Source organism: Sabethes cyaneus, chromosome 1 (assembly GCF_943734655.1).
Source record: "Sabethes cyaneus chromosome 1, idSabCyanKW18_F2, whole genome shotgun sequence".
Taxonomy (NCBI): Eukaryota; Metazoa; Arthropoda; class Insecta; order Diptera; family Culicidae; genus Sabethes; species Sabethes cyaneus.
In genome coordinates, this window is record NC_071353.1 from 109,109,824 (window position 1) to 109,131,417 (window position 21,594).

The 21,594-nt window shown below is 39.2% G+C and overlaps 1 protein-coding gene across 1 annotated transcript; it reads right to left on the reverse strand.

The window, feature by feature from the left end:
• Window positions 1–2,340: 2,340 nt before the first annotated feature.
• On the reverse strand, window positions 2,341–19,734 carry LOC128745092 (glutathione S-transferase theta-2-like). The gene is made up of 2 exons (XM_053842076.1): window positions 19,357–19,734; window positions 2,341–3,139 (listed from the first exon to the last, which is right to left on the reverse strand). Exons 1-2 carry the CDS (start codon window positions 19,472–19,474, stop codon window positions 2,574–2,576), a joined length of 684 nt encoding a protein of 227 aa, XP_053698051.1. The 5' UTR covers window positions 19,475–19,734; the 3' UTR covers window positions 2,341–2,573.
• Window positions 19,735–21,594: the final 1,860 nt, after the last annotated feature.

Genomic DNA, 21,594 nt, shown 5'->3' on the forward strand with positions numbered 1-21,594 from the left:
TAACCTTTCGTTCGCGAAATACACCAATTGCTGTTCGAGGTTCATAAAATTATTGTTTCATTGTCGCTGGGCTTAACAGCATGGTTCAAACGCGTACGCCACGTTGCGCTATCTGTCTGTACTCCACCAAAAATAGTCTGCAACACCTTTCGTTCAAAGTGTGCAAGTGCACGTATGTCTTCCGTAAGCAGAGTTATCCGAGCAGGAGCGAAGAGCAAAATAATATCAAAATGTGTTATTGGAAATCGAATAACTCATATCAAAATTTGGCCTTGTTTTGGCTGATAGTTGGTAAAATACCAAAAAATAATATCAAAACTTTGCTCCTTTAAGGCCAAAAGAATAACTACTTGTGTTATTTGAGCAACAAAGCAATAACATGACTGTATCCAGAGTTTAGAATAACATATTTTAGTATTATTAAGCTATTGAATAACAAATGTAGTAGCACGACTTTTTAAAAAATTGTTTTATAAAATATTTATAATTTAAAATCCCTTCAATCAATAAAAAGTTTTTTATGAAATATATCGAATGTCATTTTAAGATCACAATAAGATATGATAACAAAATCAGTAATTAAACTCATCTTACAAATAATGTTTTAAATATCTACTCAATAACAAAATGTGTTATCAATATATCTCAATATCTATTCAATAACAAAATATAGTATTATACCTTAGTTTGATATAGTTTTGATATTATTTTGCTCTTCGCTCCTGCTCGGGTACTGTCTCAAGTCCATGGAAGACTACCCGAGCAGGAGCGAAGAACAAAATAATATAAAAACAATATCAAACTGGGTTATAATGGTATATTTTGTTATTGAATAGATATGGAGGTACATTGATAACACATTTTGTTATTGAGTAGATATTTTAAACAGTGGTTGTAAGATGAGTTTAATTACTGATTTTGGTATCATAACTTATTTTGACCTTAAAATGACTTTCGATATATTTCATAAAACTTTTTTTCATTGATTAAAGAGATTTTAGATTATAAATATTTTATAAAATGATTTTTTAATATCTCATATGCTACTGCATTTGTTATTCAATACCTTAATAATACTAAAATATGTTATTCTAAACTCTGAATACAGTCATGTTATTGCTTTGTTATTCAAATAACACAAGTAGTTATTCTTTTGGCCTTAAAGGAGCAAAATTTTGATATTATGTTTTGTTATTTTACCAACTATGTCAGCCAAAACAAGACCCAATTTTGATATTAGTCATTCGATTTCCAATAACACATTTTGATATTATTTTGCTCTTCGCTCCTGCTCGGGCCCGAGCAGGATCAAAATGTATCAAATATCAAAATGTGTTATTGGAAATCGAATAAATAATATCAAAATTGGATCTTGTTTTGGCTGACATAGTTGGTAAAATAACAAAACATAATATCAAAATTTTGCTCCTTTAAGGCCAAAAGAATAACTACTTGTGTTATTTGAATAACAAAGCAATAACATGACTGTATTCAGAGTTTAGAATAACATATTTTAGTATTATTAAGGTATTGAATAACAAATGCAGTAGCATATGAGATATTAAAAAATCATTTTATAAAATATTTATAATCTAAAATCTCTTTAATCAATGAAAAAAAGTTTTATGAAATATATCGAAAGTCATTTTAAGGTCAAAATAAGTTATGATACCAAAATCAGTTATTAAACTCATCTTACAACCACTGTTTAAAATATCTACTCAATAACAAAATGTGTTATCAATGTACCTCCATATCTATGCAATAACAAAATATACCATTATAACCCAGTTTGATATTGTTTTTATATTATTTTGTTCTTCGCTCCTGCTCGGGCTTAAGCGAATGTTATTTGATATCTAACTAACGCGAATATATTGATACTTTCCATATATTTGGTTAAAAAAATGTCCAATCAATTTCAAAAGGATTAGTTACGATTTCTTTCATTCTTACAAATTTCGAAATCAATCAAAACCAGTTTAGATTGTTTTGAAGAATGTAGCGTAAAGACCTGCGATTGCGTTGTGAATGGTGCCAATTAAATGAATGTGAAATATTCCCAATTGTTATTTGTCAGACCCGGCAATTATTACCGAGGGAATAAACATCAACCGTTTATCTAAATCTGAATGATTTATTTATCATTCCGTGCTCAACGACAGCGCTTTTCTACGAGTCAAACGAAGCTAGAAATAGTGAATGCAGTGGCTCACTAGTAACATTAACATTCATACTCATACGTATGCTGTCAAACGTAGCTTTAGCTTGTCTTCAATTCGCTAATTTATTCATACTATCCCTCAACACCTGTGCGAGAACAGATATCTAGCCTCAACAAAGCAAACAGATTGAACGAATGAATATGGATAAATACTTTCCATTTTATTGACTTGTTGTAAAACCACTTAGAAACTAGAAACTTAACTGGTACATACTAATATCTACAATAATATTCATATCAAATGTATATAATACATCTATAAGACTAACATTCTAGAATTACACAACACACACCATGTTTTAATGGATTCCTGCGAGTTTGAGGGCTGCCAGTCCCTGTCTGCTCGTTTTCAGTTTTGTCTGAGCGCCATCTTTTCGCTAAACTTGTAGAAATCCTGATGTGCCTCCTGATAGTAGGGCGTCATCGTGTAGCGTACCTTCTCCAGCCATGCCGAGAGCTTTGGCCGTCCCTCGAACGGATCCATGCCGACAAGCTTGGGCTGCTCGACTTCGCAAGCAGCCAGAATGTCCGCAATCGTAATCCGATCGCCAATGATGAACCGACCCGGCTGGATCCAGTTCTGCTCCAGTTGATTCAGTGTTTGATCGACCTGCTGGCGGTATTCTTCGGCCTTCTGCTGCGACGACCGTGCGTCCCGCAGGCCCAGGTTCCATTTTTCCTGCACGAAAGCGTTGAACACCTTCGAACCGCTGTCTTGCTGCCATTCGAGGTACTCATCGATGCGGGCGCGCAGTTTACTGTCCCGAGGGTACCAGTGTTCGGGAATCAACTTCTCGCGAATCAGATACTTCAGAATGGTGACGCCATTCGACAGTTTGAAACCATCGTCGATGATGCTGGGCACCTGCTGGAACCGGCCGATGCATTCCTTGTACTCGTCCGATCGGTGTTCGCCTGAAAGAGTAGGTGGAAATAAAAAAAAAGCGGTTATGACATCATTTCGAGTTAAGCTATTTTTATTATGAAAGAGAAATGTTGTTCGTATGGATACAAACAACAACGGTCAGCGGATCAGCTAGCATTTTTTTTGTTGTTGACATGTTTTCGTTGGAAATTTGTTATCGTTATCTGTGTACACCAGGGGGCTGTCACGAGGTTTTTTGAGTGTGCATATATTTGTAAACTCCTTGTTTGGTCTGATGATTACCCTGTTTTGCGCGTTTGTTTATTTTTAGCGAGTTTTTTTAGTTGCTTGACCCCACGGAAGACATACAACTGTTGCGATTGTAGCGACTGTCGAATGCAGATGACGCACGTTTTTGACGCTTCGGTAAATGATTTGCGTGACTGCACGCTGGAGGGTGTGTGATTGGGTTGAGATGAAGAAAAGAAGATGTACAAATGAGATAACTAAATGATTGTTGGCATTCCATTATCGTTTGGAGTTAGGCTGTCATTTCGTTGATTGATTGACCAAACTCTGGTATCTATCCAGAATAGTCATCAGACGATGTAACAGTTTTAAATATTGGGTGGAGTGACTCAGTCTCTGATTTGTTTCTGCTAATCTTTTTTGAAATTTGAACCTAATCGATGAACCGTTGATAAATATTCGTTTTGTTTTACTCTTCCTACTAGAATGTTCTAATTTTTATCGATAGTAAATTATTTCACACCTGTGCAACCTCAGCCATGCGTTGTTAAGCTTCATTGATTACTTTCAATTTTTAATTCCAGCAAAGTTCACAATCGAGGGTCATCAGTGAGCGAAGCACAATTACATATTAATACAAAACTGAGCTTACTAAGTGAAGCACGGTATGTTGAATTCGAAATTAAGTTTAGTATTTATCAATATGTGTAGAAACAATGTTTAACGCAGAGCGTTGTACTTTTTATGGCTTACGTTTATCTAAACGTAACCGTAACGTAACGTAACCGCCAAGCCTAGCTTCGAGGTACGATGCTGGTCTAACAAGCCAGTTTGTTCGAATCTCGGTTAGGCGGTGCTTGCTAGTTAGAGTCAGTAGGATTGTTGCACTGGCCCCGTAATTTTCCTGTACTCTAACAGTCGGCTGCGAAGTCTGTCGATAAAGAAGGGTAATGTCTAAAGACGGTATAAACCCATGGTTTTGCTTTTTTTATCTAAACGTTTTACAAATGTGCCTGATTAAGAATACAGGGTGATTTGTAAATCAGTTGTCTCATCTTTCAACTGGTATGCTGCCATTTTAATACTATTTGTGGGCATTTCATTTTTATAAAATGGAGATTTGTCCTCACTATGCAATTCTAACTGCTTCTAAACCTACGTGACGGTTTGTATTAAATATCACTGGAAATGTACTGTGATCTCAAAATTAGTGATAGGAAAACTTTTAACAGTTTCCCGATAGCGGGCGATTAGTTGCAAAATGAGATAATCATAGCAGGCTTCTGACTGATGACTCAACTCTTGTTCTCAGCTTCCGCGAGCGCCAGAATCGGCACCTGTAAACGTTCCAACAAACATTCTGAGCTGTCGTAAAACTGCAACTTTACATAGTTGTAAAGAAATCGTTCATGATTGTTGATTTAGGCGGCTAAAAATGCTAAGCTTCTTTATGTCAAGCTGTTGAATTGCTGACTTACGCCTATGTTATGTACTAGAAGGTTTGGCAGCCAGAATTCGTCGTCTCTTTTATTCTACCGTCGTTCTTATGAACAGCGAGTGTGACGTCAAACTTTATATGTATGTAGTTTCATAAGAACACTAGAAAATAAATGAGACGAATTCCGTCTGCCGAATTTGGTATTACTGAACATGAGATTTACTCCAGTAACTTCCATCTACAAAAAGGATAATCGGCTCGACTGCTGCAACTATTGCGGCATAACGCTGGTAAACGCCTCTTACAATGGTACTCTCCCAGATCCCGTTGCGCTTGTTGTCATTGATAGCACAGGGTTTCGTAGGGAAGCGGCTTGGGAACAGATTGTGGGCTTCATGGAGGCTCGCGCAATTGTGGACCTGATTTTTGCTATCTGACAGATCTTGCAGAAATGTCGGGAGTACAACGTGCTCACGCATCATATCTTTATTGATTTTAATGTAGCATACGTTGCAGTCGATCGAGGCCAGCTATGGTAGATAATGCACGAGAACGGTTTTCCGAATAAACTGACGCGTCCCTTCGACACGCAGCGAGGGTTGAGACAAGGTTACGGCTTATCTTGCATGCTCGAAACGAGAGGCACGATTTTCAGCAAGGGTAACGAACCCCTAGGCCTCACAGATGACTTTAATATCATAGCCAAGAACTTTGGCGACGGCGGCGGTAATCTAGGAGTACTGGGCTAAAAATAAATGCGTCGAAGACCAAATATATGACAGGAACAGACTCAAAGGAAACAAACGCGTGCCTCCGACGGGCGTAACCGTTGACGGCGACGAACTAGAAGTGGTAGATGAGTTCGTATATTTGGGATCGCTGGTGAACGCGGACGACAACACCAGTATAGAGATCCAGTGACGCTGTCAACCGGGAAATCGGGCCTACTTTGCCGTTTGCAAAACGTTACGATCAACGAACATGCGCCGCCGTACGAAGCTGATGATGTACAAAATCCTCATTAGACCGGTAGTTCCTTATGGACTTGAAGCAGTTACGCTGCTCACGGAGGACATTCGCGTCATTGCCGTGTTCGAGCGGAAGATACTGCGGATGCTATTTGGGGGAATACAAACTGAAAGCGGAGAGTGGCGGAGGCATATGTGTTACGAGTTACATGCATCGCTTGGAGAGATTCCCATCGTACATCTGGTGAAAGCCGGTAGACTACGGTTGGCCGGACACGCCGTAAGGATGCCAGACGACAGTGCAACGAAAACAGTTCTCTTCAATAACCCCACCGACACTTGGAACAGTGGGGTTCAACGTGCAAGATGGCTTGGCCAAGTCGAAAGCGATTTGCGAATTTTGAGACGACTGGGAAATTGACAACGAGCGGCCGAAATTCGAGTTGAATGGAGACGACTGCTTGAAACAGCCCGAGTGCCCCTGCCCTAGGCACTGCTGATGACGATGAGGTGTAGCCCTGTAAAATGTTGAACACATACGCTACGTTCGATATAGAAAAAAAAACAGCCCAAAATGTAAACAAGGGCGTCAGTATCAGTCAACTGACGGCATGATGATTTGGTCCATAGATGATTTCTGGCTTTAGCTTTCAGAAGGTCGCATAATCAACCCTTTTACATGCATTATGCGACCTTTTGAAAAATAAAGCCAGATTTCATGTTTTTTGCCGTCGAATGACATGACCGGGTGGTTTATTTACATAAATTTTAGTGGTTTCGATTTGAGTTTTCGTGAGAGATGACTGTGTCGATTATAATGTCAATCATAAAAATGCGTAAAAAGCACTTTTCTTTCATTAAACAATTTGACCAACACGTGCCGGGCGTAAATAGATATTTTTCAAACTTTAACACTATGTAAACGAACCACCAAGTGCTGTCAAAAGAGTGAGGTTAGGAACTCCCGTGCACGGTCTACCGTCGCAACATAACGGGTGAACCAAATAAAATCTTAAATTGCAATAAAAGTAAAAGTACGGAAAAGTAGTCGCTGGCGATGGGCAAAATTATTGTACAGTAATATTGTAAAATCATCAGTTTCAATAATTCTCGAAAATTTGTTATTTGTTGGGTTTATTATAAGTTTTACGAGGTGTTGGTTACGCTTTTAGCTTTGACGTTTTTATGAAGTTAGGTCTTCCTCAGATTCGACTCCTTGGGATGCTTCCGTAGTGCTTCATTATAGTCCAGTATTTTCCGATGGGCCTTACCCCGGTGCGTTAAGAGGGGGGGGGGTTCATGTCTTGAGTACGAAAGTGACCCCATTGGCTTCGTACCACTCCATGACAGCTTTTGAATAGTGGCACGAAGCTAGATCCGGTCAGAAGATCGTAGGGCCCTCGCGTTGCTGCAACAGAGTAAGCAGACGCGTCTGTAGACACTCCTTAAGCTAGATCTGCCCGTTTATAGTCCCGGTAGTCACAATTGGCGCCTTCCGTTTGAACTTGAAAAACTTGAACAGCTTCAACTTTTTGGCCATATCCCTGGCATTGGCATTGGGATTCCGCTTGAGCGCTTTTACGACACGCTGTGATCCTGAACCCTAAAAGAACATCCATTCTGACAGTATTTCTCCTTCCGTTTGATGCACAGAGTTTCGTAGTAACGTTTAATCACACGACTCACCGTTGACTACAAGACAGTTGAGGATTTTCCAGGTGCTTGCGCAAAATCAATTCTCGACGTTGCTTCTCGGGTGACGTCATTTTTTCCAATTTTCGAAAAACTGGCAGCGATAAAAATACAGTGTCCAGAATACACTCTAAGCTGCTTCTACCCAAAGTTTCAAGAGAAAATACTCAATGTGTAGTTTTCTACAGTGTTTTTCCATGATGCAATTTGATGTGGGACAGCCTATAATCAAGCTAGTGCAAAGTACATGGTAATTTACAGATTAAGTGTTACAAATTTTTATAGTGTATTAGAACTTTATCAGAACTTAAGGTTAAGTGTACAGAAGTTTATTTACATACACAAGCGTCGTTTATTCTGCAAAAGCAAACAAGCATTGAATTAATAGCTATGTCATAATATCTATCAATGTTTTGTGTGCTTGGCCGGCGCTGTCTAGACGTGTGCAGGTGTTGTCTGGCGCCATTGATTTGTTACATAGGGTTACAGACCTCACTTCGTCATACTAGATACAATCCATTTTTTGAGTTTTTAAAAGAATTGCAAGTTACATTTGAAGTGAAACATGTCATGTTCCAGCGGCAGTTTGTCATACAGAAATTTTACGTCATCATATGCAAGATTCTCTTTCGTCTATCATGGGTAGAGAGCAATTGTTTATAAAAATCTTTTTATGTACGTTGAACCACCTGCACGGGCTGTATAATTTCCACAATAAGACCAGAAATAGTTTGAATAACTGCTCAAAATTACTGAAAATACTGGTTCCATTACATTATTGTTTGTCAATAACAGAGAGACAATCCATTAATGATGCTCTTGCTCAGTTATAGTTCGACAGTAATTTGCATCAAAGGTGGTTTTAATGCTCCCGTTTCCTTGACGGGAACGAAGACGAAGACATACAGCACCCTACATAGACTATGTTGCAAAAGTGGCAAGTTGTTTGTTTATGCTGTAGCTGTTTCTACTAACCATATACTTAAGTGCGTGACTGTTGAGTTATGAAAAAAAAACACTAACAGCCTTAGCATCGATTTGCTTCACATGGCGCGGGGGGCACATTTTCGACACGGCTCGGATCATCGGTTCAAAGGTGGTGAGTTCCAGCCAGAATGAGTGCCATGTGCGTGTGTCGGTTGGGTTGGGATGGAAAGATGGGGTAACAAACCATAAATAGATTGTGAGATACACGCCTGCCTGCAAAAATGAAGTTGAATGAGTCGCCAGTCGCAGCCGCAGCCCCACAACTGCGTGCCTGTGCCGAAAAAATGGAAAACAAAAATGACCTTCAAAGAGGAATGAAGATCAAAATAAACATGGTGGTTGGTTTCACAGCCGCAAACGCGAGGAGTTCGAGCGTTCGACCTGCAGACGATGGAGTTTGTTTTTGCTGTTGTCGTTTTTCGAACCGTGGTTTGGAACGCAGCAGCGGCCTGCAAATAAGCTCAGCCCCACACAAAGTTTCACGGTGTAAAATAAGAATGTTGTAGCACCCCTTTGCCGATAGGGCCCAATAACTTCCTGTTTAACCGTGTTGAAGAACGGTGTAGGTAGGCTGTCTCAGAACAGAATTCGAAGGAAACTGCGCAATCATCCGTGTTAAGTCGAAACTTAGCACGACTGAACAATTGCCTTGCCTTTCAGTATCGACCATACTAATAGTTAGGAATATTAATGAGTTGATAGGTTTAGTGTTATTCCATAATAATTTGCTTTTAAAAAATAATACATTAACCATCAACTGTGAGTTATATTTAGCGCTCACAAAACAAGCTCGTACTTGGCGGTTTATGAGAAAAAATCTACGCTTATCAAATGGCTGTGATTTAAGATTGTAGCATAAATCTACTTTTGAAATGATCTGAAAACCGTTTAAACACACGCTAAGTTACAATTAAGCAATCAAGAAAATGTGCGGTTTAAACGGTGGACATTAATTGAATCTAAAATGACTTATTACAATAGTCTACACTTTTGGCTTCACTTAATTGTAATCACTTACTATAAACTCTACACTGTAGTAATGGTTAAATTGAATTGAAACTTCATTTTGATGCCATATTTCATATTTTGCACGATGAAATTTTTACATCCTCTCCTCCACCTTTTGCTCCCCTCTGAAACCTACACATACGAGCCCCAGCTAATGTCATTCTCGTTTAGTGACGAAACCGCAAAATACTCCATTACAATAGGACGGCAGGCTGGCTTTACCCTGCGTTTCCGAAACCTTAACGATCTGTCATTTCATTTTTAACCTCGTAGTTGTGTTAGTATGCAAAATAAACACCAATGAATGCTGGCATTTTGTTTTGATCTGATTTGGAGAAAATGGTGACGAGTATAGTTATTTGAGCGAATCCGGGATAGTAGTTGTTCGTGAACTAACGTGCACGGTGACAGTGATTCGAAACTTGGTCAAGAAATGTGAAAAATTTCGACATTATTACGGATTACGACAAACACCTGGAAAGTTCAAAGCATCGGGGATCAGGAAGGAACTTGGATTCCTGCTTAAATATTCATAATCGAACTGTGCAGACACTGAATAGACGTGCCGTTAAGTAGGGTAACCAACGTATTTTGGACCCCATCAGCACCTGTACATAATTTGGACACTTACAGCAAAATCAAATGGAAGTGTCCAAATTATGTATAGCTGCTGATGGGGTCCAAAATACGTTGGTTACCCTACACTAGAAAAAAAAATCGAGTCTATCCAATCATATTCAAGTCAAATTACATTTCGACATAAACTACATGACGACGAATCTAGTTGGACTTTATTAATATTTGTGTTGTGCATAGGGTATGTTGCTGCTTCGTCGTAATTGCCTATTCCCGTCCTATCCGACAAATTATTAAAAATATCAGCATTTTTATGACACACAATGCAAAACTAGTTATTCTCTAATATTTTAGTTTGTTGTCTATCATACGCGATCAATCAAAGTGAGCTGAGATCTATTTTAATGCTTTTTTTATTAAAGGAGTCCTACCAGCCTAATTTTCTACATTTTTTTCGTGCGACGAAGAAGAAAATGACTACTAATCGTTTTAATTTCCGTCATTCATAAATGAAAATAATTCACGCAAGGCATTGTCGTTATTCTACAGCCAGGAAAACTTGCCTGACCTGCAGAAATTTTGCAGAATAACATTTGTCATGCCGTCTTAAACAAATACATGCGCGTTAGCTTCGTAAAGATTGTTGTGATTTTTAGTTCGGACGATGAAAAATTTAGATGGACGGATTTTAAAACGGTACGACGAATTTAAGAAATAAAGTCAGTTGCGAAATTTCAATAATATGCTTTAATAATCGCTTGTCAGTGATTTCAAGTTCACGTTCAGTTCACGGATCGGATAGGAAGGTAAGAGTGTTTTAGTCAAATCACCACAAGAACTTTTGGAGTATTCATTAAATCCATCCAACAAATGATGAAAACTAAAATGGCTTTACTTACTACGACGGGAATTATAAATAAACCCTACTACTGGCGTGAATTGAGAAAGAAACCCTCGGTTAAACCATAGATAATGATAAACATACACAGCTCTGAAGAAGATCCTCTAAAAATATCGCCACGAATATATCGTTTAAGCTTACGTCTATTCCGGAATCTATAGAGCTTGCTAAGGGTTACAAAAACTTATCGTTTTTCAGTCAAACGTATGTTTTTTTACCGGGGTATAACTGGGGGAAAACAAAAACAAACTTGTAAAATCTAACAACAGCAACAACAAATCGCGCGTCGATGTGTGCGTGCGGCATACGTCAGCACGCTCAATTCGGTATTCCCAATTATTAACTCACTGCTGGCGTATTCTTCGGATAAGCACTTTATCTTGCAAGTGGCTTTTCCCTCCTTCCTTTAGAACTTCGCGTTGACGGCACTAAACGATCAAAGCAACTCCGATTCCGATCAGGGATGCCACATATAATTCTGTGTTTTTGTTGGAAAAATCTGACAATCTGTACGGCGAGGAAAAATATCTGTGCAAAAATCTGTCCAATGCAAAACAATGAGAGTGAAAGAGATAGAGAGTCATTTTGCTGACTATTTCCGTCTCTTTCACTCTCATGTAAAAGCTCAAAAATCTGTTTAATCTGTGTAACTTGACGAAAATCTGTATTCTATGCATACAGATTCTGCACAGGCGATTTCTTTCAAATATCTGTTAAACACAGAATAATCTGTGCATGTGGCAACCCTGATTCCGATATATGAGTGTGGGCGAAAATCTGCCCACATGTTTCGATCTCTTGCGCTCTTTAACAAATTCCTATTCTGCTTCGCCCCTACAGTAAACTTTTGGAGGTGGCAGCAGCTTACGTTCGTCAACGCGAATAGCTTCGCTATGACATTTCCGGAGACACGATGCGTCACGAACCTCTATTGCTACCATTTCAACCAGTGCGTGGAACTACTGGAAGACGTTCTGGTTCCATTAGTAGGGTCGTCTTTAAACCATTTGAAATTTCAACTTTTTATTTGCGAATGTTTATGAAGTTTTCTGTTTAACAATCGCCGAATTCAGCCTTCTCCAAACGCCCGACGACTCTGTAATCTCTGAATTAAAAACCGCGCTTCCGAACATGTACAGGACAGCGTTGTAGCAATTCCTGGAAGATGGTAGCTTTTTGGGCAGGTCTAAAGACTAGAAGCTAGTATTGTTGCCGGAGCCAGGTAAGCCTACTGGTTGGATCCCCCAGCATCGTATTGGCCAATATATCTACGGGACACAAACTTCAACCTGCTGAATCCTGATCACCTTTAACAGGTTGACGATGTACACGGAAGGTGAAAGGGATGGCCGAATAGAAATGATGAGGAGAATACGTTTGCACCGTTAGGTGGTCCAATTTAACCCTCCGTTACTTGCGCTATTGTATTTTGTACAACGCCTGTGAACCGTTAACTTCATCTCGGTACATCTCAGGACTCCAGCAATAAAGAAATTTACTCTTTTCAGCAAAGTTGATCCGCAGACCAAGATTTTTCAAACGGTGGAAAAAGTTTGATGAGTTTTTCACCAAGTGGCATTAGTATCAGTGTTACCAGGTCGATTGCCCATTTTCCCGCTGCTCAGAGGTCGATTTCCCGCTGAAATCCCGCTGTTTAGAGTCAATTTCCCGCTAGAAATCCCGCTGAATCAAAAGTCATATTATTCTTTCGTTTTTGGTACAGAATAAAAAATATATTCATTTCAGTAAGGCTTGCATTTAAATTAAAATGATCTACTGAAATTGAGAAATTGCAATTGAACATTATGCAAATTTACTGCATTCATGTTGATGAAGTTTTTGGCTTCAGGAAACAGAAAAAGAAATATCTTGTTATCCCTCATATAGTGACAGTTTACTACGAAATTTCGCAAGACTTATAAGATTAAAGAGTCTAAGAACACAGGCGAAAATTTCGAAAGAAGCTTTTAGCACAAATTCTTTTTCTGTGTCTAGCTATGATAAAAATCATGCAAAATTTCAGCAACGCTGGCAAATGGTTATGGTTTTTGGTGACAAAAGAAGATATGTTTCAATCTTCATAAGCACCCAGAAATCAAAAATATCTGTAAAGCGCATCGGCTCTTTGTTCTCGCTTATATTTTGTTTTAGCATCGATTTGTTTTGGTTTTGTTATCATACAAATATTGTGGTATATACCAAACTATGGGCCCTATTCTGTAAGTCACGCCGAGTGTAACATGTAAGTCACACGCGACCCAATTTTGTTGACTAACTCGACTGAGTCTATCGCCAAAAAGCTAGTGACTAAACGGTTAGCAAATGACGCCTGAGCTAGCTTTGTTTTGGTCGTGCATTGAGCCGCTATATTGCCCGTTCTTCTTGTACTCGACACTCGACAGTGACTGAGTCGAGCCGAGTTGCTCGACATGACTTGCAGAATACGGCTCTATGATGTATATAGATACATAAGTGTTGTTTTGTTTCCAATTCATGAATAAGTTGGATTTTACCATCGGCAACGAATTAGTTTGTAGAAAAATTAGGAATACGAAAAACGGATTGGTTTGGTGGTCTTCTTATTCAGTAAATTCTAATGAGTATTTGTCAGAACTCATCCCATTCTAGGCAAAAACCACGGAGTTTTCTAATCCACAGAATATGCTGAACAATCAGCCAATGCATGAGCAGACATTAGAATCTCAATAAACGAAGTGTTTTGCTGTCAACCTCTCTTTCAGCACTCTTTTTGCCTACCAAATATCGCTAAATCGAGATCCCGCTAAAATCCCGCTGAGTTGTTTAAGAAAACCGCTAGATTCCCGCTAGCCGCTGTTTGGTTTTTAAGTTCCGCTGTCCGACTTGAAATCCCGCTAAATCTAGCGGGAAAACCGCTGATCTGGCAACGCTGATTAGTATTCGAGTGAATTCTGTTAGGTTTTAGCATGGCTATAAATCGAAGTTGGCGCGAGTAACGAAAGGTTAAGAAACGACTTTAGCAGGTCCGGCTAGGAGGCTCTCACTCTATAGGATGTCGATTCTGGTTTATCTGTGTAGAATCCTAAGCTATATTCCTTCCAGAACTGGTTACTTTTCTACGAGACCAGAAATACCGGTGCGGTGGGACGTAAAACGGTGATATTGGCGGGAATTCTGCAACTTTTGAAACGTGATATACAGTGGTGTATTGATTTTGAAGCTTCTCAGAGATGTGAGTGTGGTGATCGTCGGCTTTGGGAAGAATGATGTGTGACCGGAGACAGGAGAGTCACTGAAAGCATCAGCCTTGTGTAAGACAACGACTACTATGGACGAAGAAACACCAGTGGAGCTCGGAAGCTGGTGAGAGAGGAGTCGCTGGCTAAACGGTAGCAAAACACGGCTACAGCCGTGAACGGTAGATGGAAGCATCGACTTATTGACGCCTGTCTGTCCGGAAAGTGGAGGCAGAAGAAATATCAGAGCACGTGGTCTTCGAATGTTAATGATTTGTCACGGTACGATGCCACTCCTGAGTGCGGTCAACATAGAGGACGAAATGTGTCAAGAGAAGTGCACCTGGAATGCTGTCAGCAGCGTTGTAGCACAGATTATGTTGCAGCAACTTCAAAAATGAAGAGATGACTACTGAACTACCAGCGCCTAGCACGCGTCGACACACCTATCGATAAGATGAGCACGATGCAGTGGCACCGTACTCGGCCAGGAAACCTACGACCCGACGGTAGCTTTGAAAAAATTGAACGTTATGTTGATCGACATCCCTGGATCAGTTTACATCTCCACAGATGTACTGAAAGTGAAGTGACGAGCACAACGGAGCAATACCAGCGAGTTTTGAGTTTCAGTTCTCGTACAGTTCTTCAACCCCAGTGATTATCCGTACCCACGCTGTCCCTGGTTCGTGGTACCCAAATGTGGTTCCGTAGAATTCCATGTGCAGTAAAACCGTAATTTGCAGAAGGCTCGAAGGTGGACTTTGACGGACGTTGTTCCGTATTCCGGAGGGCTCGGTTGGAAATAACCGACGGACACGACAAATTGCAGTGCCAACAATTAGTTGAAAAGGCTTGGAAGCTGCAGACAAGCTGGTAATACCTCTGCAGTTCCTAACATTCCGACTTTCGCCACTCTTATGAACGGCAAACATAATGGATTATTTCAATGTACTCGGAAATTTGCCTTGTGCAAGGGACTTACAACAAAGTGCGCAGTACTTGCTTTGGGTAAATTTGGTTGCACACCGTATGAAGCACGCTGCGCACTCAAATACATGTAATCATTAACAGTGCTTCGAAAACATGCAATAATTTGTTTTGAAAACGACATTGTTCCGCAGGTAGTGCATCGACTAGTGGACACTTGTGGAGACCTAATATTAAAATACAGCCATGCATTTAGACGTATCTTCTTCACTGTATTTTCACATATCTTAGTGCCACGGGTCGAGTAATTTTATTCAAAAAGGTATAATTTTAATAAAACATAGTTGAAAATCGTTGATGATATCTAAAATTAAGGTATTGCGGAGAAAACAATCTTTTAATTATAAAAACTTTTACAATAGAAGACTGTAATAAACTTGACTTAAAACGACCATAATTCCTGGAATTCTCACTTAACTTTGATTATTCTATTTTATTACTTGCTGACCCGACAAACTTCGTATTGCCGCAAATTAAACTGTGTTGTACATAAATCGTGAATCTTGGGTGACCTTTGTCACCATCTCGAGTTTTGCAAGTTTCTGGGGAGTTCATGGGTGTTTTAATATAGAGTAGGGCGGGGCATAAGTGCGATGTTTGAAGTTGTCATCAATTTTCGCGAGATATAAAGAAGAACAACAACAAAATATATTTTATAGTGATGCAGCTACTCAATGTCTTAACATTCAACTATAAATCATCTGGAATAATAGTGTTATTGAAAATAAATTCTTCATTCTTCTGATCAAGTGCCGATTCGCACTTTTACCCCACTAGCGGGGCAAAAGTTCGATTACCACGGGGCAAAAGTACGAAGCTCCAATCCATGAAATTAGCACAACAGTAGCTAACAAAATCATATTATCGTCAATCTGCGGTTTGTTTCGGTCAGGAATATTCTCAATTTACACCTTTCCTATTTTGCGCTGGTGTATTGCAGCCTCCGACAGATCGAAACTTTCCCAAACGTTTGTTTTTTGTTTCATCAGCAGAAAAACATTGTTTTCCTTCGACCAACATCTGTAGTGCACAGTTTTCTGCAGATCTTCCATTTCTAGTATCTGTAATATAGTGCCAAAAGCTTACATTTTACTTACATTTTTGCCTCGTCCGTGAATCGCAATTTTGCCCCGTCCGTGAATCGCACCTTTACTCCGCCAGGCGCTTGACGGGGTTTGATTAAATTATGGAAAAGCGAAATATATTTTGTAAACTCTTTTCACCTTATTTTCAAAACAGATACGCGAGTGATGTAAAACACTGCTACAAATTTTCAACAAGTAATATCCTCCTGTTGATATCGTATTTCCCGTATAACAAAAAATTACATAGACTAATCTCAAGATTTTAGTCTTGACCTTGGAATGAGGTCATACATATATTTTAATATTTTTTTTTTTTGAAACGATGGTTCTACAATTGATGAAGGGACGGTAGGGGAAAGAAATGAAAATTTTTGGTGAAGGAGGGGGAAGAGCGGAAAGGAAGGGGGGGGGGGGGTATTGGTAGCTATGCTTGACAAGTAGTCATTTTGACTCCTACCTTTTGTCCAATGCTGGAAGGTGCATGAGTCGAACCAAGCTGTAATCTGAGATTATAACTGGATTCGAACCCACAACACCCTTAAGTAATATCCTCCTGTTGATATCGTATTTGCCGCACAACGAAATATTACATCAAAACCGTTCTAAAATAACTTTTACCCATAACTCAGCAACTATGATTCGTAAACAACAAATGTTTATGATAGATTTAAGCTGTGAAAGTACTCACCCATCCACGCCAATGTAGTCAATTTATTCGGAATCCGCACTGATAAATCATTGAATCGCACTTTTACCCGCATCGCACTTTTACCCCTCCTTACTCTACAATTTTTCCTCACAGTAAAGTAGAAAACCACTCTTCCCACTGCTTAGCCTGATAGAATAAAGCGGATAGCATTTAAATATTCGCCATCATTACAAACCATTTCACCGAATACCATTTTGCGGAACACCAATTCTCAGTTCACTATAACGCGGAATATAGAGTTTCGCAGAATACCTTTTCGCGAAAAGCTTACGCGGGATGTACCATTTCACGGAAAATCATTTCGTAGAAAGTACCATTTCGCAGGGGTGACCCATCTGAAGGCAAGTAACAGAGGTCAGTAGATCTAGGAAAATAAATAAACCTAGATAGAGGTGGTCTCTACGGGGGGCTGCCCCCGCAGTGGTCTTGTTATTGATTAATGTTTTATGAAAGAGTCTAAAATTTCTCGAGCTCGTTTATTTTTTGATTTACGAAAAATTTCTGTTTTATTTGCATGAGAGTCCTTATCCCTCTATCACAGGGGTGAGGGGTTTTAAACCTTCATTAAAAAATTTCTGCCTCCAAAACCCCCCATACGCAAAACTTGGTTCCATTTGCTTGATTAGTTCTCGAGTTATGAGGAAATTTGTATTTCATTTGTATGGGGGGGGGGGGGGGTGTAAAGAGGGGAGTGGTTTCAATTCACCATAGAAAACAAATGTGCCTACAAAAACACCCACATGCTAAATTTGGTTCCATTTGCTTGATTAGTTCTGGAGTTATGCAGAAATTTGTGTTTCATTTGTATGGGAGCCCCCCCTCTTAGTGGGGGGAGGGGTCTCTAACTATCATAAGAACCTTCCCTGGCCCCAAAAACCCCTATATGCAAATCCAGCTAACATTTTTCCTTCTATTTTTGTCAGCGAATTTTGTTGAATGGGAATGTTGATTCAAATAGTGACACATCTAGAGAACAGACCTCATAATCCCTAGACATGTAGTATAGCTAGCGTACCCATTGTATTCAAGGTGAATTATATTGCACAAAAGATAGTACCCAACTAGATGCGAATTGTCGATATTTCCTTGAAAACAATGTAAAACATATCATTTTCAAAAGGGTCGCAAATGCCAGTCCGGACGTTTCCGGATGAGCTTTACGTACCGATTTGTTCAGAATACCACAAAGATTCATTCCTCCACAGAATATATGACCAGATTCTGCAAGATTTGATAACTATTTTACCATTGAAAAAGCACAAAATTGTAAAAAAATAGTTGTTTGACAAAACTATTTAAAACAAGTCATATTTTCAAAATTTTAAATTTTGTGTCTGCAAACCAGTTAGAATTACTTATGATGAACCTATGTTTTGATAAACATCCTTTGTTAATCCTTTGGTTTACTGTTGATGGAATCCGTTTCCTGATGCTTGATGATTTTGAAAAACAAAGTTTCAAATGTTGTCAATGTTTATACACCTGCTAAAACTTACAGGTATGTTTCTACGTGTTTTGACTAAGAGTACTTTGTGCAGCATCTATTTAAGCATACAAAAAAATATATACTATATTAGAAGACCGAAAAATTTTTTTTTCTTATTTTGGCCAGCTTTTTGTCCTAGTTACACCTCTGTGCGCCGATCGGTTCAGTAGTTTTCGATTCTATAAGGAACATAGAGCAGACAGAAATCCATTTTTATAGGTCTAGATTTTAAATTCAACTTTTCTTCGGTATTTGGCTTCATTTTGGGATTCTTAAACATCTTGATGTCTTTTCAACGATGCTAAGGTGTCAACTTGCAGTCAAGACCGTTGGCAACAATAACGCTGTTGGTGCCTTTATCGTATTTAGATTGATTAGCAGTGTTAATCTAATTTGTCTTACTGACCTCACCGCTTTCGCTTGACTGAAGATCGGAAAGCGCCAATTTGTTTCCGATTTATTTTTTTCGCCAGAAATATTTAGATGCATGTTTTTGGACGGCTAAAAAGTTTAGCATTCTACCGCTAAGTACCTATCAGGAGTGTTAAGAAATCTATCTATTTTTGTGCTGCATCACTCTCATGCGATTTGTTGATTTATCGCACGTCGGACGTGAATCTACTGTATCAGTCATGTTTCGTATGTGATATGCTTTCCTTTGGGACGTTGTATTCAAAACGTGAAGGAAACTTTCTGACCGGAACGTCAACTTTACATTGTTGTTACATATCGCCATTATACTCTTTTAATATAGGAAGAATTCTTAACATTTTACTAATGTTCCGTTACATCACCATGCCGATGTTTTCAAGTGTATGTTTGTGATCAAGGCTCCTTTTTGCTTTTTGCTCACTCTGCAGAAATATTCTGCGAAAATGTGCAAATATCACGAAAACATGTTCAACACGCTGCTGGATCGCATTAACACAGCATCAGACCATCACTTATACCTACTTTACTTACCTTTGGTGGTACAAACTGGTATCGGATCGTACGGAATCTTGGTGGCCTCGAAGAACATATACAGAGCCCGCGAGTGTGTCGACAGCAGATCGTAAAACAATTTAACCGGTCTGGGCATGATTGTGTTCGAGTATCTTCGCTTTTTTAGTAAAAATTTAAATTTCGAAAAACAAACTGCTTCGGAAACTTTTTGGGAAAAATCTTTGTTGTTTTTTCTCACTTGTTCACACCACCGCCTTTTTTTTTTTTGAAGAATTCAAATTGCTCCCAATAGTCACGTAGTCACTTACAGTGTTACACTTTGTGGGAAGACAGTTGGAAAGAAAAACAGAAACCCAATCGTATCGTGCGTTCGCTTGAAGCGCAACTTCAAACTCAACTGAACGGAACGCAAACCGCAGACCGGTCTCCGTGTTTTGTAAGCCAGAGCTTCTCCTCCGGTGGTAGCTCAGCAGCAGCCACAACGAAAGCAGTTCCTTGTCACTCACTGATGGTGTTTTGCGCTCGCACAGGCGTAAGTATATATGTATATTATGCCGGTGATGATGGGTACTGAGTGGCGCTCCAATCATGCTTCGTATCTGTGCACTGGCGCACGTATCGGTTTATGTTGCCGTTGCCACTGCCGCATGCACACAAGTCATGTTCGGCGAGTGAGCGCAAGTTTTTGCCGTAAACAAACAGACACTCACGATGACGGTGCATGGGCCTTACTCCAGTATGTAGCAATGGTTCTAATTGGGTCACAGATAAGCGGAGGGGAAGCTCTTGGTGGTATAGAGTTTATCAAAAGTTCAACACCTCATCTAGTGCTGATAGACTTTCGTTGTGCAATAAAAATGTGTGCATATTTCTGGGTTTTACTGGTGGAAGGTATAACAAATCTTAGCTACCTGTTACTATTCGAAAATTTAATTTCCTGAAAATAAGTAACCCAGGCTGACGTTAACGTCAGACGTAAACAAACCAAGTGATACCCAATAATTTCTGAAGCAGCATAAAGAAATAAACTTTTAAGTAGTCAGTGTGTTCACTCGCTATAAAATACATGACATAATATTGGATTTGATATTAAGCTTATTGTTGAACCACCAAATTGAAAGTCACCGCACTGGTTAAATGAACAGCTTTATTTCGATGAATGAGTGCTTCTAATCTATTAAGTTTATCATAGTTTAGTTGTTAATTTTAATTTAATTTAATTGTATTAAGCATACATACAAATCAGTGGCTCCTTCGTTTTCCTTCTAATTTAGTAGTTAACAGCGTAGGTTAAGTTTCATTCTGTAGCATTAATATAGTTCATAATTTAGTATCAAGTATTCAACATTTAGCTTTATAATTAATACTAGCTGACCCGACAAACTTCGTATTGCCACAAATTAACCTGTGTTGTACATAAATCATGAATCTCGGATGATCTTTATCACTTCTCGAGTTTTGCAAGTCCCCCAGTGGGCGGCGCTTCCGACGGCGGGTCACCGGCAACACTCGCGACCGGCTCGTCCTGAATGATCTAGTGTTACTATAGATAGTTTTTGTGGTCTTGTTATTGATTAATGTTTTATGGAAGAGTCTCGAATTTCTCGAGTTGGATTAGTTTTTGAGTTTCGCCAAAATTTCTGTTTTATTTGTATGAGAGTCCATATCCCCCTACCACAGGGGTGAGAGGTCTCTAACTATCATAAAATAAATTCAAGACTCAAAAATCTCCTACATGCTAAATTTGGTTCCATTTGCTTGATTAGTACTCAAATTATAAGGAAATTTGTATTTCATTTGTATGGAAGCCCACCCTCTTAAAAGGGAAAGGGGTCGTAATACACCACAGAAAAAAAATTCTGCCATCTAAAACTCTCACATGCCAAATTTGGTTCCATTTACTTGATTAGTTCTAAAGTTATGAGCAAATTTGTATTTCGTTTGAATGGGAGCCCCCCCCCCTCCTAAAAAGGTAAGAAGTCCTAATTCATCATGGGAAAAATGGTTGCCTCCAAAAACACCCACATGCCAAATGTTGTTCTATTTGCTTGATTAGTTCTCGAGTTAGGAGGAAATTTGTATTTCATTTGTACAGGAGCCCCCCCTCTTAGAGTGGGGAGGGGTCCTAATTCACCGTAGAAAATTTTCTTGCCCTCGAAAACCTTCACATGCCAAAGTTGGTTCCATTTCCTTGATTAGTTCTCGAGTTATGGGGAAATTTGTATTTCATTTGTATTGGAGCCCCCCCTCCTAATG

What these genes read in the sequence shown, in the direction of transcription:
- LOC128745092 (XM_053842076.1), bottom strand. Translation starts at nt 19,474, where the DNA reads ATGCCCAGACCGGTTAAATTGTTTTACGATCTGCTGTCGACACACTCG. An exon ending in ACCAGTTTGTACCACCAAAG is followed by an intron (nt 3,140 to 19,356) that starts GTAAGTAAAGTA and finishes CTACTCTTTCAG; the next exon opens with GCGAACACCGATCGGACGAG.